The 17954-nt window shown below is 40.9% G+C and overlaps 1 protein-coding gene across 1 annotated transcript; it reads left to right on the top strand.

Moving 5' to 3' along the window:
- The first annotated feature begins 786 nt into the window (after nucleotides 1-786).
- QPCT (glutaminyl-peptide cyclotransferase) lies at nucleotides 787-17149 on the top strand. The gene is made up of 7 exons (XM_009900917.2): nucleotides 787-1065; nucleotides 5531-5677; nucleotides 8600-8878; nucleotides 12162-12338; nucleotides 13170-13269; nucleotides 13701-13817; nucleotides 15805-17149. The coding sequence occupies exons 1-7, from the start codon at nucleotides 943-945 to the stop codon at nucleotides 15948-15950; spliced, it is 1089 nt and encodes a 362-aa protein (XP_009899219.2). The 5' UTR covers nucleotides 787-942; the 3' UTR covers nucleotides 15951-17149.
- Nucleotides 17150-17954: the final 805 nt, after the last annotated feature.

Raw genomic sequence — 17954 nt, 5'->3', positions numbered from 1 at the left:
AAAATTATGTAAACACTGGAAATTTTAAGTGGAATATCTGATGCAGATACAGTAAAAAGTTTTCTCTGACATTGCAGAGGAAGGACAGTGACGTCAAATTACTTGAAGAAAGGCTTGTGCGCTCAGAAGCTTGTATTTTTTGTTTAATAATTTGACTTGGCCTACTATAAAAAGAGGCAACCTCACCACATAATTTGCTTCATTGGTAGTTAATAATTACAGAATTTAAAATGCCTGAAAACAGCTCCGTAATTTTAGTAAACATTGTCTCTTTAGGCCTAAAATAAGATCATAAGAAGGACTTATAAAAATATTAAACCACTTTGCAATTCTATATATCTTTGCCTTTTCCACATCCTGCACGAACACTCATTTCAGACTGGTCACCAGTAATGAACAGTGAAGGACCTTTCTCAGCGGGAGCCTAAGGCCGCTCTACGGAGCCCCCATTGAAGTGCTTGGAGCTGCCCGTTTTCAAACGGACCGAGATCACATGGAGCCACGGAGCCTCAGTTCATCTCAAAGCTCTCCCCAGAAACACAAAACGGTTCTTCAGGGGAAATCGCCGGCTACGGCTTTTCTCACCGGGAAGATCACGAGCCCCTGGGAGCTCCCGCTGGCAAAGCCACCGTCCTCACTAGGGGAGAGGAGGGAGGAGGCGGCGGCGGGCTCGGACTCGGTCATAGGAAACCCTCCTGGCACTGCTGACGTGGTGCCAGGGCTGAGGCTCGTTTCGGAGGGTAGAAGAGCTGCGGGGAGAGGCTGCTTTTGCTGCGGCTGCAACGGCCAGCGTACGCTTCTGCCTCCCTGCCTGCCTCTCTTCGTCGCCGCCTCCTCCTCTGGCGCCAACCCCGGCCCTGGCTCTCCCCGTTCCACCCCTGGGACTCGGGAAGGCGGAGGGAAGGGGGCCCGCGGGGAGAGTCATAAGAAGAGAGGAAGGGGATGGCAGGGGGCGAGGGACCGACGGCCCCTGGCCGCCTGCTTGGGGCACTGTGCCTCTTCGCTGCCGCTCACTTTCACCTGGTGCACGGGAGGGAAACCGGAGCAGACTGGACCCTGGAGAAGGTGGGTCACGTTTGCGCCTGTCAGGCTCCTCTTGCCTCTCCACTTGGTTGCGGGGGGAAGGCAGGGATCAGCGGCTGGGCTGATGCTATATGCGCTCGCCCGCCGAGAAACCTGGCACAGCCTCGAGTGATCTGTGGCACAGCCTCGAGTGATGCCGCCTCGGGCGCGAACACCGGCGTCAGCCGCGGGTCAGCGGCCCACGCCCAGCGCAAGAGCCCCGGCGCTGGGACCGCCTGCGGGCAGCGCCGGTGGGGATGGAGAATATGGCTTCCCCCTCACCCCGACCTAATGGCTGCAGGGAACAAGTCTTCTCACGTTTGTCACGTTAGCGGTGCCTTCCACACCGCCTGCGAACGGGCAGCTGGCGCAATAAGCTTTGTCAAGGGCCGTTAGTGAATTAAAGGGGAAAGCAAACCAAAAGAGGGATCAAAATCCGAAACTGCATTTCATATAACATTCTATTCACTCCAATTTTCAAGCTGGTTACAGTAATTTAGAGGAGAGTGCCTTAGTCTGAGAAAACAGTGGTCCACATTTAGCTGGGAAAAACAAGTAGGGATAGCATTGACAACTACCTGCAAAATTGTTTTGAAAGGGTATAATATTCTAATATATTGCAGACCCATACCATGTTGGCTTTAGTTCCAAGTGTTCCATGAACTAGTGAAAAAGGCAGCTTTGAGATAGCATTTAAAGAAACAGGAATAAGGAGTGAACCCCTGATACCTCTCTGTGACAGCATGGAGTGGTTGATTGTGAAACACATAATTTCTTTGACAGGAACTAAACCACATGGATCACGGGAGAGCATACAGTGGCAAATTACATCAAATTAAAGGGTTCAGGAATTTCCAGTGGAAAATACACTACTAGGGCCCATCCCCAAGTGTTGGTAGAAGAGCTAAAATCGAAGTTCAGCCAGAACTGACTGAACTCCACTAATCCAGGGCAACATGCTCTTCACTAACAGATCAGAGTTCAGGACAAACGGAAACTGAAGCTTCCACCGTACCTTTCCACTTACTTCCCCTTAGCAATTCCACTCCTCCTTGATTTATTCACTCTTCCTTCAAGTAAATGTTGGAAATTTCTTTAATGAAAGAGAAAAATTGTCATTCTGCTTTATTAATTGTACTTACTATATATAGGTCATGTATAGACTACATATCTGTAACAATACATCTATAGTATGCATATCTGTATGTACATATATGAATATGTGAAGCTAAATCTTTAGTCATGCTAGTTAACGTACAAGTGTGTAACCCTAGTGTTCCTTTTTTTCAGCCCCCTTGAGCCACACCAATACACTCGTTAGCTCATTCCATTCCAACTAGTCAATCTGCTTTCCAGTGATGCAAGTAGTACAATCTAACTGTGGAACCATAGCATGTGATCTCTTCTGCCCACACAGACATGCCAACCAAGAACCACTTCCTCTTTCTCATCAAATTATTTTCCCTTGCCAACTTTTGTTCCTTCTCCGTAAAGGGATGTGTAAGCCAGAAGTCAAAAGTCTTACACCATACAGACCTTCCCCTCCTCTCATTGAAAAGGAGGAATCAGATCCTAAACCTTAGAGTTTTTAGAAGCTAAGTTCTGTCAGAACCAAGGTGAAATATACCCAAATCAGCAGGTAAGTGTGGGGTATTTGTAGAAGTTGAAGTCTTGCAGTTTTATGCAGCTTAATACAAGAGGTTTAGTGCTAGCTTTGTCATAAATACATTGTTATGCCTCTGCTGTGGCAATGGAGAAAATACGGGTTGACCCACACTGTAAGAAATGAGTCAACTACAGATCTCATTCTGCTTCCCTTTATTTCATGACCACTCTTGTAATTCCTTTCACTTCCCAAATTTGAAGATATCTCCATTATTAGAAATGGGAGTTTATTGCTCTCTTCTGAAGAGTTTTGATACGTTTGTACTATACAACTAATATTATTATTGATGATGATGATGTTTCTTTGCAAAGTAATTCAATGACCCTGGTTTCCGGGCATGATCCGTGGTCAGAAGCAAGACAAGTCTGCATTCTAATTGAGTCCTTCACATGTCCAGCTGCAGGCATACTTTCTGAACTTCCTTAAATAAATTGTTCTCCTACACTCTAAAGTGCACAGATTTAGGTTTTCTCTCTCCTCTTTCAGCATGTTCCTCCTAAACAGAACAGCTCCCCGACTACATTTTCTCTTTGTGCCTTTTCTATGCTGGTATAAATTCCACCATATTAAACTTAGTCCTTCAAAAGGCAGTTTATGCATCTTCTGCAATATAATTTCCAAACTTGTAGAAGTTTTTACCAGGTGAAATGCATTTTTTTTTCTTTAACCCCTGTCTAGAATTGCTAGCATGAAAAATGTTAACTGCACACCCTAAATTTTGGTTTCCTTAAAGTCTTAAAAATTCAGCTTTAAATGCTGTATTAAATTTGGAATTGTAGGACTCAGTGTCTTTGTGTTGCCTCTCTACTTAATTTCACTAGTAAACTGAAGTGGAATTAGAGGAAAGTCCCACACATTCATCAATGGCTTGGGACAAAGAAAGGTAGAATTAAATGTTTACAAGTGAAGTCTAGAAAATACTCGGGCTTGTGTCTGCTTTGCTCAGCCTACACAGAAATTAAGTAGAAGGGAAGAACAATTGTGAGGCAAACTCCATTTCTTAACATTATTCATCAGGGTTCATAGGATAACAGGTTAATCACACAGGACTGCAGAAGATCTGGGGGACAGTACAGTTTATGGCCTGGTAATGAGTTTCAGCCCCCATTTCAGACAAATGTGAAATGACACACATGAGTGAGGGGGGAATATTTATTTATTACATGTACAGTGATGGAGTAAAAATGTCAGTCTGATGCAACAGCAGCCCAAAAGCAAGTCAGTTGTGAAACAGTTTGAAGAAAGAACTAGAATAAAACAGCAAATACCGTCATCCTACACTATAATTTAGAGAAGATCAGAGAAGATATCAGAGAATCAACAAGGTTGGAAAAGACCTCAGAGATCATCAAGTCCAACCTGGCACCCAACACCTCCTGACTAGACCATGGCACCGAGTGCCACATCCAATCCCCTCTTGAACACCTCCAGGCACAGGGACTCCACCACCTCCCTGGGCAGCACATTCCTTGGCTAACAACTCTCCCTGTGAAGAAGTTTCTCCTCACCTCCAGCCTAAACTTCCCCTGGCACAGACCTTTACCAATTGGCAGAGAACACAGGATTACAAAACCCCAAACCACTTCACTTCCATGCTTCCCTTCCTTTAAGCAGCAGAGCAGAGAGGCTCCCACAGAACAGCTTTCAATGCAGAAGCTCTGCAGTGCCAGAGCTACTCACTCTGCAGTGCCAGAGCTACTCACTCTGCAGTGCCAGAGCTACTTGCTTCCTTTCCTTGTCTCAGAAAGGATGAGGTAGACATGGTACACTGAAGGACAGCAGGTCTGATCAATCATGTAAGGCAGTTCTGATCAAAGAACAAATAACCAGACTGGGATTTTTCAGTAGGAGAAAGAGAGAAGTAGAGGGAAGTCTCTGTGACAGAAGTAAGGAATGGATATAGTAGGAGCATCCTATGGTAGTACCTAAAATAGGAATCCATAAAAACAGGAGTGCCTCATGGATAGATTCAAATCAGGTGTCCAAAGGGACATTTGAGAAGTCCTTGGGGCTCCCACCTTGCATGCAGCTACTGCTCTAGAACAACACAAAGTTCTTGCATGTCAAAGACATGCATTTGTCAGCCCCATGAGGATGTACATCTCAAGTATTCTCGGTCACCTGAAATAGCTCTAAAGGTCCATGCTTAGCTACAGAAAATAAGCCACTTGGGTGGTAGGTAGCACTACGAGCTGTTGTTGAAGGAGACAAGCTGCCAATTCTGAGGTTAACCCATGTGGTCTCAAAGCTGGTGTATACCCCACCTAGCTCTAAATGAGCTGCACAGTGCTGCGTAGTTATGCCAGTACCGCCACAGTGACACATCTTCACTCTAGGACGGAGCTAGTTTATGCATTTCTCCACAGTAGTGCACCTCATAACGCAGACACAGCATAAAACTAAATATTATTACTGCTATCAACAAAGCTTCTGGTGTCTGTCTCAATGGAAACTTTGTTTGAAGGTAGCATGATTGTAGGCATGACTCTACGTTTGTAGAATTAAGATACCAGGAAAGAGAGAAACCAATCACAGGTGGAGGTTTTACAGCTATCTGGTAGGTAAAGATTTCTCCAATGTTTTTAACACTAGCACATTTTACAAAGAAACCAAAGATACAGAAGCCAGAGTACTGAAAAATGTCAAATATTTTTGAAAGAAAACCTTTTTTTTTTAAATGACTTTTCATTGTCAGTATATTAAAGCAACACAGTATAACCTGGTCACTGTAATTCTGAAGAAAACTACGGTTATAAAGGTCTGTAATAGTTACAGCAATTTTTCCTTTTTCTGCTTTTACAGTATTCTCACCAACCAAGAGTTTTACATTCTGATGATATTAAAAAAGTGGCAGCAAACACAGATGTTTCTATAATGTGGGAGAATGATTTACGTCCTATCCTGATAGAAAGATACCCGGGATCACCAGGAAGTCATTTCGTACGCCAGGTAAGACAATGTTTCTTGAAAACCTCTAAGAATATCTATTATTTCTTTTTTAGTGCCCACTAAAGGGACAGACACATCCATTCAATAAGATGAACTCTGTAATTGTTCAAGTCTAGACTGCCTAGAACCTGCATGACACAGCTTGCGCTTTAGCTGACATTATTTCCCAGGGCTAATGAAAAAAGACCCCACAAACCACAATCTGCTTTTAAATGTGTGTTTTAAGTTAAAAAAAACTTGCATCAGATTTGGTACTCAAAGTACAACATAACCATTGTCCTTTACTTCATATGGGCAGGTTTTGGGTCACTGGTTCAAAACCCTGGCAACCCTCCCACAGTTGGAGATGAAAAAAAATTACACCTTCCCAACAATCTTCTGGAGAGGTCTTGTGCTGCTACATTCCCTTTTAATAATGCTTCAGATAGGAGTATCAACACAAAGGGATCAGAGGGGCTCAAACAGGCAGGCAGATGAGATAATCAACTCCACTAAGTGCAGCACTGGGCCAAGTATCACAGCAGCTCCAGTGGCACATGCACAGCAGTGTGTTAATGGCTAGCACACCCAGTTTGCACCTGGCCCCAAGCCACTAAAACCTTGAGCACCTTGTATCTGAGCCACAAGTTGTTACCTCATGACTGGGTTGCTGCCCTGTCAACACCTCTGCTCTGCATTCACAGCCTGGATATCTTCAGGGCTGTGTGCCATGCACTCTGAATTACATTAGCCAAGAAGGAGACTAAAACAGCAATAGAGCTGAGTTTGTGAGATGACATTCACAATACTCCACTAGTCTTCATCTTCCCTTTAGCTAGTAACTCAGCGGCTCTGAGATAGCCCTAAAAATGGCAATAAGTTTATTTGCCACTCTGCAATTGGTAGACTGGGAAAATGCAGCTTTTTTTGTGCTTTCTCTGTGTGTATGCACTTGTGTCTATAGATTTAATTTTGTAGTTTCTATAGTTATACAATGGAAGACAGCCAAATGGAAAGGGGAAAAATAAGAAACCAAAAACCAAACAGCTGAGCCTAGGCTAGAAAACCATAAATCAGGTTCAAAATAGGATCATCCTGTTACAAGGTAACAGCATGTGCTAAAGTAGGCCTATGGCTAATGGGGTGTGTGTGTGGTGGAAATCACAAAAACATTCAGATTAGAAAAAACCCTCAAGATCACCAAGTCCAACTGATAACTGATACTCTACAAAGTTCACCCCTAAACCTTATCGCCAAGCACCACATCCAAATGACCCTTAGACTCATCCAGGGTGGGTGACTCAACCACTTCCCTGGGCAGCACATTCCAATGCCTGACTGCTCTTTGATAATGTCCTGTCTGAACCTATGCCGTTGCAGCTTGAGGCCATTCCCTCTTGTTCTATCACTAATTACCTGTGAAAAGAGACCAACACCATCCTCTCCACGATATTATTTCAGGTAGTTGTAGACAGCAATGAGATCTCCCCTCAGCCTCCTCTTTTTCAAACTAAATGGCCCCAGCTCCTTCAGTCATTCTTTGTAAGATTTGTTCTCCAGGTCCTTCACCAGCTTCGTTGTCCTCCTCTGCACTTGCTCCAGTACCTCCACATCTCTCTTGTATTGAAGTGCCCAAAACTTAACACCATACTCGAGGTGTGGCCTCACCAGAGCTGAATACAAGGGGACAATCACCTCCCTACTCCTGCTGGACACAGCATTTCTAATACAAAAAGAGTGCTCCTTTGTCAAAGCACAACAATTTCCAATGCATGACAATTCTTGAATTCACAGAAGAGATGTCAGACTCCTTTAAGGGAGAAGGCTAGTGCCACTCACAGCTAGTGCACAGTGGGAACTCCATCTGGGCTTACATATATTCTCCTTAATCCATAACAGATGTCCTTCACTCTGCCTACAGATAGTGGGTAGACCGTGCAACACCATAAAAGCTTTCAGACGGTGACCACAAACAAAACAGAACTTTGTTCTAGCACTACAATTTATGGCAGTATTCCCACTGACTTCACTAAGATCAGGACGAGTCTTCAAAATCTGTTTTCTTTTTTTTTCTCCTCAGAGGCTTTTCCTAATGTTTATTTAAGAGAGAGGAATCTGCCTCGAAGAAGCACTCTAGGGACCTATAAAAATAAGTTACTCAACAGAGATGGCCCTCCAAAACTGTGTACTAAGTGTAACTGGGGTTGTTAGATGTATGCTTTTTAAGTAGGAAGATAGCTAAAATGAATTGTCACTTCCATAGATTTACTGTCTTAATTTTTGTCTTTATGTGAGCTGCACTTACAGGATTTCACAAAAATGTTAATAAAAAATAATTAATTGTTCATTTTTTAATTTACAGGAATCAGGCTCTTACAGCTTTATAAATTACTTCTCTCACTTGCAAGGCAGATTTCTCAGAGAACCTAAAAAAACCCCAAAACCAAACCAAAACAACCCCCCCCCGCCCCCAAACAAACAAAACACAACCAAAAAAGAACCACCACCGCCGTCCCCCCAGTCAGACAAAACCCCCAGCATTTTTTAATGCTGCTGTGGCATCTGTTTGTGCCAATTGTCAAAATAGCCACATTGAGTTCCCTGCAGCCAGTTCTGACATCTAATTTAATGACACCATTAAGTTTAGATTTGAAGAGGTGAACATTATACCTGTCCTGGTTACATCTGAAAGAACACTAGCCTAGAAACTTTAGAAATCAAGATGGTAATGTGTCATATTGTTGGGCAGTCATTCGAAGCATCTTCAGACTCCAAAGAAAAAGGGAAAAGGAAAAGCAAGTGAGCCATCACAGTTTTTTTGTTATAAATTTTGTCTTTTAAAAATACAATAAACTTAGTGCCACTATTAATTAGGTAATGACCATTTGTGACAACTTTCTGAAGCAAGCAATATTAATCTGGGTTTTGGTTTTTTAATTGCAGCATATCAAGCACCGTCTTCAAAGGTTGCAGGCTGGTTGGGAGATTGAAGAAGACACATTTCAAAGATACACACCATATGGGTATCAGACATTTTCAAACATTATCAGCACTCTAGACCCCACTGCAAAACGCCATCTAGTACTTGCTTGCCACTATGACTCAAAATTCTTTGGTCAATGGCAGGAGAGAGCATTTGTAGGAGCGACTGATTCTGCGGTGCCCTGTGCCATGATGTTGGAGCTGGCACGTGCCCTGGATAACAAGTTTCAGTTAATCAAGGTAATTTGCTTGTTTTGTTTTCCTTTATTTTTGCAACAGCAATAGGCCTTAGGGCACTTCCATGTTCTCTCCAATACCCTGCATGCCTGATCCTCTCATTGCTATGCTTGCAGTAAAACTCCAAGAAAAACAGAACAGAGAGCTGCATTTACTGCTTCACCGCATTAAAACTTCTTATGCAAATGGTAGCTATCTAAAAATTACTTAATAAATATACACTGTGTAAAAATAATAGTTTATATGTGAATGATGCTCATTTCACAGATTGAAATATCCTACTTTCTACCTAAAAGGCACAAAACCCTATGCAGAAGCTCGTATCATATCCAGAAACATCCAGGGTAATTGACAAAGATTTGTTGCTTTCTAAATCAGCAATCTAAGTCTTGGTTGTATTCTCTTCTGGGACACGGTTTGACTTAATTGCTGTACAGAAGAGTTACACTCATGTTCCATAATGATGTCAAACTTTCTTCCTTGTTTTCCTTCATCAATTTGAATAGTTTAATTATGAAACAAGTGATGACTGAGTACAGGAAAACAGTCAAGTAATAGTAGAGTATTATCACTTTGTGTAACCTTTGCTATGAAAACCTGGTTCAAAGTGCATTGCTAGACACAAAAATCTGTTGATTCTAGAAGCTCCAAAAGCTTTGTAAGATGACAAGCTTGTAGGATTACAGATTCATGAGTGCCATCTACTGGCTCAATATTTACAGAAGAATGCTTCTTCCACACTAAGAGATCTTTCATGGAAAAGTCTCTTAAATGCTTAACAAAGTGTTGGGAATACATTCAGCTCAAGTATTACTTGACAGCAGATGCTTCCAGAAGCCCATTTGATGCCTCCTGACTTTAGAATATTTAAGAATGAGAAGGTTAAGAATATGTAAATGTTTTCATCACAAAGCAAATCATTCCTATTACACATATGCTTGCATTCAGACTGGATGTTAGGAAGAAATTCTTCACAGAGAGAGCGATTGCCCATTGGAATGTGCTGCCCAGGGAGGTGGTGGAGTCGCCATCACTGGAGGTGTTTAGGAGATTTGATAGGGTGGTTGGTTGCATGGTTTAGTTGATTAGGTGGTGTTGGATGATGGGTTGGACGTGATGATCTTGAAGGTCTCTTCCAACCTGGTTTATTCTATTCAGAAGCTTCATTTAGAATAAATTTGCCTGATAGTTATTTATGAAACAATCTTGCACACTCACTTAAAGGCCAAAATTTTTCAAAAGTAATACATCAGTGTGGTGGGTTGAAATTTCTCCCCAACATTAACTTTGCCAGACCAGCTCAGTTGGAAGCAAATGGAAGCTGTATTTACTAGCAAAACTAGAATCTATAATGAAATGCAGTGAATATGTACAAAATACACAGTATTTACAATATTTACAATTAACAAACAACACAAAAACTCCCCTGGTTAAAGACCAAGAGAGCTGTCCCTCTGCCCACCCTCCCCCCTGCCCCCATCCAAAAGGAAGAAAGGAGGAGAGAGAAAGTTGTGGTTAGATTTCACCAAAACAGTGCAGCCAAGGTTAGGCAGAAGCAGAGTAGTCTCCCCTCAAAGCATGAAGCAAGCAGAGAAGAGATCAGAAGCAGCAGCCCCCAGAATGTTTTGGTACAGCCAGTCTTATAGCAGATATTTCTCCAGTGGAATCGTTCAGAATTATCCTTGGTTTTGCTTTTCACACCCAATAGTGATTTATTTATTTTTTTTTCTACTTTACTGCTCGAAATCTGTAACAAAGTTTAAAGGCATAGCCTAAAACTACCACAGTCAGGTTTTGATTAAATTGTTTTATGAAACAAGATGATGGCAATTGACAAAAAGGTCATCCAATTACTTTGCACAGGGTACCATGTGTAGTCTGTTCATAAGATACACTTTGGGACCCATCTGCTTAATACATTAGCAATGACCTTTTTACTTTGCTCATAGTAGATTAACAGACTTTGTTATGTTTTCAGCCAAATCTATTTATGCTTTGACCTGAAGCAGTGATTTTTATCTTGATGTTTCTCCAGTTACATAGAGGAAGTTTAAAATTAAAGGGCAAAACCATCTCTCTGTTACTTACACCTGGAAATGTGTTAAAGAGTAATAATAAATGTTTCTTTCTAAAATTCAAATAGCATCAATGGTTTCCTTCAGAATGTAATGAAAGTTATTGTTATCGAAAGACAAAGGACAAAGGGCAGCAAAGCATTGCCATTAGAGAAATCCACATATGACTGAGAGCATAATCAATACAATCCTGCCAATATGAGCAGCACTTTTATAGAAGCTTTCCACTACTGTTTATATTGGATCTGCTCCAGCTAGTTGGGAGTTGTAATCCATACAGGACATGACTGTTGCCAGTGGCTCCACCTTTTTTAACCAGATCATGCAATTTCACTTGAAGTAGCATTAATTCATAGAAGTGTTACAATATTTATAGCAACTGCCAAGACTACAGTTCCCCAAACTGCTCATATAGCAGAACTTGACTGGATTTAGCCATGTTGTAAATTACTGGGGGACACTGCCAGTGCAAATAAAGCTTCAGTTAATGAACAAGGAGAGAAAAAAACAACCACTCCTTCTACATGGGGAAGAAATTTCAAACAGATGCCTCCTTTATGACTTTAAATACATTAACCTTATATATTCTCAGTTTTTACTCTTGTGATATTTTTGGTTGTTGAAAGGGAAAGGTGTATCTACTCCACTCTCTGTGCTTTAATTTTTAGGTAAAATGGCCTTGGTGGTTGTGAGTCCCCCTGAAGGAAAAATGGTCATTCTTCTCATGAATGGCTCCTCTTTGTCACTCAAAGAACCATCAAGTTTACAAATTCATCTCCATTTACATAATTCACCTCTACTGCTGCACAGCTGTAGCAGAAATCTGACTTCTTTGTGGCACTGTGAAGTAATATTAGCATTCACAGGTGTTGTTTCTGATGTGTTTCCTCATTATCTGAGACGTTTGTGCTAGCTGTTTTGCAGACTTGTCTCGATATACTCAGCTGATGTCCACTGAAGTCAGAAATGAGACTTTTAACCAGAACCAAAATGATAACAGACTGGAGAACATGTCACTGTGCTAGATAAATAACAATGACTGATCAATAATCACTATTATACCACAAAATGTGTTTAACAGCCATAGGAAGGTTTGCATAGGATACCTTAAGAATACACCCCTACTGATGTTACTTATAGGACTACAGTACTTGTCCTTTATTTAATGGTTTGGCCAGAATCAGTCAGATGACTTTAACTTCCTCCAACAGACCAGCTCAACATCAAGACCAGACCTTTCACTTCGGCTCATTTTTTTTGATGGTGAAGAAGCCTTTGTCCGGTGGTCCCCTTCGGATTCCCTCTACGGGTCTCAACATTTAGCTCAAAAAATGGTATCTACACCACATCCACCTGGATCAACGACCACAAATCAGCTGCAAGGCATAGTAAGTGGCTTTCAATGACTCCCTAATGAGTAATAGTACATTGCATATTTTTAGTATTTGATTAGTAACTGGCCAGATTCCCAAGAAAACATGAACACCATCATAAGAAGAAACAGGCTTGTGGAAATGTTATGAGATGTGATAAAAACAGTTGGCGAGAGTTTTTCAGGTAAATTTGCTTAGATCTTCTCCATGCAAGTATGAGGAGTCATCACAGAAAAAAATCAGTACACACAGATTAGAATATAAAGTAGGATACCCACCCTCAAGAGAGGGCACTCACAATAGTTAGGAGAAAGCACATAGTATCCAACTATGAGCAATTCTCCCCTAGCTCAGCACTAAACTACATCAAGCACCGTGTTTTCCTTTTGCTTCCTACTGGCATTGTGGTTGTCTGCTCCCTACTGCTTTCTAGTTTCCCTACTCACTGCTGAGACACATTTCTTCTGTCACTTTATCTTGTGACTCATAAAATGCCTCTCCCTTGACCAACTTTGTTGTTCTCTGGGGAAGCAATTTCCTCCTCTTTCTCCCCACATACCATAGTTTTAAAGAGATATGGCACATGTATTGCAAAAACACCAACACACTCTGCATAAGCTTGAAGAACAGCCAAACTGCCAACCCTTCTCCTCCTCAAAAATACAGCAAAAGGCATCAGATTTGACTTGCATTCTGCTCTCAGGCATTATGGTAGAAAAGCCAGATCTCTGGCCAGAACTATCAAAAAACTAGTCTTGACTTTTACAGGAACCAAGTGGTTTCATTGCTGGGGCTGCTAGTGTAGTAACATAAAGAACTCTGTATTAAAGATTCTTTCTTGTGTAGGACCTGTTCGTACTACTGGATTTAATTGGTGCACCAAACCCAGTCTTTCCCAATTATTTTCCAAACACTATTCGATGGTTTCAGAGGCTTCAAGCAATTGGTAAGGAGAGGGGTATGGGCTGTTGATGAATTTGAAAAGAAGTGTGTAATTTCTGAATGTATCAAGTCCTGTAAATCATATCTCTGTATTCTTTTACAGTCCTAATATTTTATAACACAGATGTTAAATTTGGTGCATCTTAAACCTATACAAAGGTTTTAATATTTAATTAACAAAACTGAGGAAGATTCTCAGCCACTTGGAAGCCATGAAACTGCTTCACTTCTGAGTTTTTCTTTCTGTAAGATGACAGTAATGGCACCAATCTTGAAGTCTGCCGAGCACTAAACAAAAGCAAAAGGCAGTCACCAACTACTTTTTGTTCTTAATGGAAGAGGAAAAGAGTGTAAGAGGAAAACAATAATTCAAATGTGCTAACATGCCTCATATTGTCCAAAAGTTGTAATAATTGCTTTCATTGTGAAATACAGAGGAAGAGCTACACAACATGAACCTGCTGAAGAATCACCTTGTGGAAAGGCAGTATTTCCCAACTACTTTACATCAAGGCTTAGTTGAAGATGACCACATTCCATTTTTATTAAGAGGTACCAGTAGCTCTAATATTTTGAAGTGTAAGTTCAGTAATGACTGCATCATTTAGTGAATAAGCAAGTGCATACAATCCTGCTTTTTAAGCTTATTTGCCCCAACTTTAGGTTTCCAAATCCAATTTTACACAGGCCAGAAGTCACAGCGTTGAAAAACGTAACTGGAAGAAGAGTAATGATAAAACACATCCACCACTTATTTCACATGAGCACAGCTCCAGTGGCCGAGGTAATGGAAATTTCTGTCAGCAGTAGTGTCCTGCAACTAGCAACTTTGATCCAATGGACCATCACTATATGCTACAGTAGCCAGCTGGTTACCATCAGCAGGAGCAGTGACACTCTCAAGTGTCGTATCCTCAAAGACTTCAAAAAACTCTCTCAAGATTCATTGTCAAAGTTACAGTAAAGCTATTATTACCTGTTTAAATTTGAAGGTACCAATTCCTGCAAAACCCCACATACTCAAATTAGACATCTTCATTCCAGAAAGAGAATCAAGATTTCACAGCTGTGAGAGGTCCACAGAGTAGCCAACAGAAATAGTGAAGGACACAGTATGCCTGAAATCTGTTCTGGAATTAGGGCACATACTTCAATCTGGGATTCCCTACCTAAGCATTTCTCCTGGCTGACACCTATGCCTTAGCCTCTGTGTTCATTCTTTTCCTTTGGGATACAATCAAAGAGAGGGAAAGCAGTTGCAGTACTGCTGCCACCTTGTCAAGCTGCAAATCAGTGATTAAAGCATTTGTTCAAAGTCAGGATGTGGATTTGATATTGTTCTTGGCTGAAGCACTCAGAGCCTCTTCAAAATTAAAGTGAGCCAAAGGAGGGTAGTAGATACAGTAAACTGTTCTGATTGAAGTTTTCCACTGTACAGCAAGGACTACAAGAGTCATACTCCTAGAGAAGGGTTAACCAAAAAGATTAGTTCAACGAAGAGGATACCTACCTAGGAAAGGAAGGAGTTATCTTCGTATCTACCCGCTAGTTTTACCATTACTTACGCTCTGTTAACTACTGAGTAACATTAAGTATGCACACAGCTTTGGAAGCAGGCACAAGAGCTACACCTCTCTTCCCTGAGCTGTGGTTACCATCTCCTGGCTCACTGGATTTTCAGCTCCATCATTTTTCCATTTTTCACACCAAGGCAGAGCCCCCAGGTCCACAAAACCAACACAGCCATCATATGCATGCCCAGCATAGGGATACAAAAAAAATCCTATGGGGGTGAAGCTTCAAAACCCTTTCCTAATAACATAACTAACATCTAATGAAGAAAGCAAACCCCTTAGTAGTATGAAAAAGAAGAGAGGAAAACAAAACAGGAAAGAGGCTGGAGAGAAAAAATATTTCCCCACAAAGCAATCAGGAACCAGAAGAATTATTTAACTTCTCTTTTACCTTAAAGTTGCAGTATGTATAGGTGGCTTGATACATACATACATATATATATATGTGCAAATTTCAAGTGGAAGTTCTTTTGTCTAACAGTGAGTTTACTGTGCAGTATAAACACACACCCTTGTTTACCATTTATGGAAGGGACTAAAAAAATTGCTTCAAAAAGTGCTCAGTCTTAACAGCCTCACAAGAACATGGTAACAATTTTCAGTTTGGGGAGCTTCAGGCTGGTTTTCCTTCCCTTTTGCAGCTCCTAAACTCAGTATCAGCAACTACAAAGCAAAAGATCAAAAGATTGACAAAAAAAGGCAAGTATCTCAGTAAAACTACTAGGTATAGGTGTCTTTAAAAAGTACTCAAAGGAAGGGAAGGTGCCAATTTGCCATTTTTAGGATACAATGAAATGGATGGGCTGCAGTCACAGGCTTCCTAAAAAGAGAAAGTGAAAGGAAGCTGCAGCAACACACACTCCTTTATAGGAAGCTTATTGAATAGTTACTTGACTTTATTGCTAAATGGTGACATATCAGTTGGCTTAACAGAGCTTCTCCAAATTTCACTTCCCACCTTACAGGGGTTCCAGTCCTACATCTGATTCCATCCCCTTTTCCAGCAGTATGGCATACCATGGAGGACACAGAAGAAAACCTTGACAAAACCACTATTGACAATCTCATCAAAATCCTGCAGGTGTTTGTACTGGAATATCTCAACCTGTGATACACAAAATGGCATCAAATCAAACTCTAAATATTATTTGCCCACCTTCACATTTGCTATTTAATTGTATTGGAGACCTCTAAAGCAAAGCAAAATAGGATGATAGCTCTTGCCAGACTGATTGATTCAGCTGTTCCTGGCCCAATGTTCCATGTAGCCAAGTAAGATAGCATTAAGTAAGTATTAGTTTCAACCTGGAAAGAATGTGATCTTTCCCTGTTTTATTTCTGAGTCAAAACCACCAGAATTTTTCCAGACTGTTATCACTGGTTTATGCCACATACTGAGACCCAAGTGGGAATATCTCCCGTCTTGTTAGCTACAGTTTTTACAAGGTGCATCAGCTTCTACAGTGTCCAGCAATGGAAATGTATACCACATTCTCTGGAGAGGCAAAAGATACACTAAACCAAACTGCTGCTTTGGGTTGAACTAAACCACCTCTCATCCTGAAATGAGTTGCTAGAACTACTGACACACAGAAGGATTTTTAATCCTCTCTGCTTCCTCTCCTCTTTCCCCTGCAAGGAAGGCTGCAGTGACTCTTATATGCAGACAGCAGGCCACCAGGACACAGAAAAATAACCCAAATTAATTTTTCTCCCTGTTGTTTGTTGGATACTTTTTGATCCAAGGGTGGTGGGGAGTGATGCTGAGAGGAAGAAATCTCACAGGTTCCATCATACTTTGACTGCAACACAGGAGATGTAAACCAAATAGTGGGCAGTGTGTGGGAACAGTGCCCCAGCACACACCATTCATTCATGTGAGAATCATTCACAATTTAACCCAAAAAGAAAAATAAACCCCCCGAAATCCTGCTGTTTGAAATACAGATGGCATCAAAAGTAATCATACTAGGAAAGTGATCACTTCAGAACTAGTTTTATATAAATATAGTCATTTTAAAGGCAAATTATCAAGAGTAATGTAAATATGAAAGTCAGAAGCCAAGAAGACAATTCAAGCACCAAAATGTAAGGGCAGGCCATAACCTGTGTTAGAAAAAGACACCAGTTTAAGAACCCTGTGCTTTCACATTCTTTACTAGACCTATTCAGTAAATTTAATACAACACTCTGGCAAAAACCTAGGCTGGAATGAAATCACTAGAAGCCAGAAGAACAGTATCCAAAACCCACCCATGTAATTATGGTTTCCACTGGTGAGAAAACAATGAGAGCATTTAAAGAAAAACATAGTATAACATTTTCAAGCTGGTGGAGAGATGAACTGACAAAAACCCATGTTTGTATTTTACTTCTCTGAACTTGGCATTATAAAGTTCTACCCTGAGCAAAGATTTTAAAAAGAAATAAGCTATGGAGTTGTGGGCACATCAGATTTGGCCTGTATTTCACCATTCTCCTAAAGCAAGTATTTCTGAACTTAACACGGTGTTGCCACACACATTTTTAAAGTCATGTTAGAAATAGGTATTTCCAGCAATATAAATCTGTAAAATTTTGCTATTTCAGGACAACCTGAAGATGAAATTCAATCAATGAAACAAAAGCATTTTATGTTTTCCCATCACTTTTGTATGAAATGCCTCTTTTCTGCATGCGGCTTCTGAAAGAGAATACAATGAAAGGTCTAAGAATTGGACAGATGTGTTTATTTCCAGATATTACTGTACAGCTATGTAAATACATCAAAGCTATTTGAAGTCTTTGCTATCATATTCTCCATGTCAGCCCATGAGAAAACATTCTAAACAACTACATTGTATCTTCTGAAACTTGAATACTCTGAGCAGTGTAAGGCACCTACCTACCACACCCTCCTAAAGTGGCAAGAAAAGGTAATAAAGTGGCTATAAGCAGAAATACTACACCTCACGTGTCTAGCTTCATTTTTACAGGTGAACTCTTGTGGTACTTCATACTTTGCACTGTTCTCAAAACCAGTATGCATTTGCAGTGTGTGCTGCTACTCTGCTTCAGGAATTTTAGAGTTAGCTTAGAAGAGGCTCCTTTATGAAATGTGGGATCAAAGGGTTGC

This window comes from Dryobates pubescens, chromosome 6, assembly GCF_014839835.1.
Source record: "Dryobates pubescens isolate bDryPub1 chromosome 6, bDryPub1.pri, whole genome shotgun sequence".
Lineage (NCBI taxonomy): Eukaryota > Metazoa > Chordata > Aves > Piciformes > Picidae > Dryobates > Dryobates pubescens.
This window is presented reverse-complemented; position numbering and strand designations above follow the sequence as displayed.

What these genes read in the sequence shown, in the direction of transcription:
- QPCT (XM_009900917.2), top strand. Translation starts at nt 943, where the DNA reads ATGGCAGGGGGCGAGGGACCGACGGCCCCTGGCCGCCTGCTTGGGGCA. An exon ending in TCAGAGGCTTCAAGCAATTG is followed by an intron (nt 13,270 to 13,700) that starts GTAAGGAGAGGG and finishes TGTGAAATACAG; the next exon opens with AGGAAGAGCTACACAACATG. An exon ending in CATTCCATTTTTATTAAGAG is followed by an intron (nt 13,818 to 15,804) that starts GTACCAGTAGCT and finishes CCCACCTTACAG; the next exon opens with GGGTTCCAGTCCTACATCTG.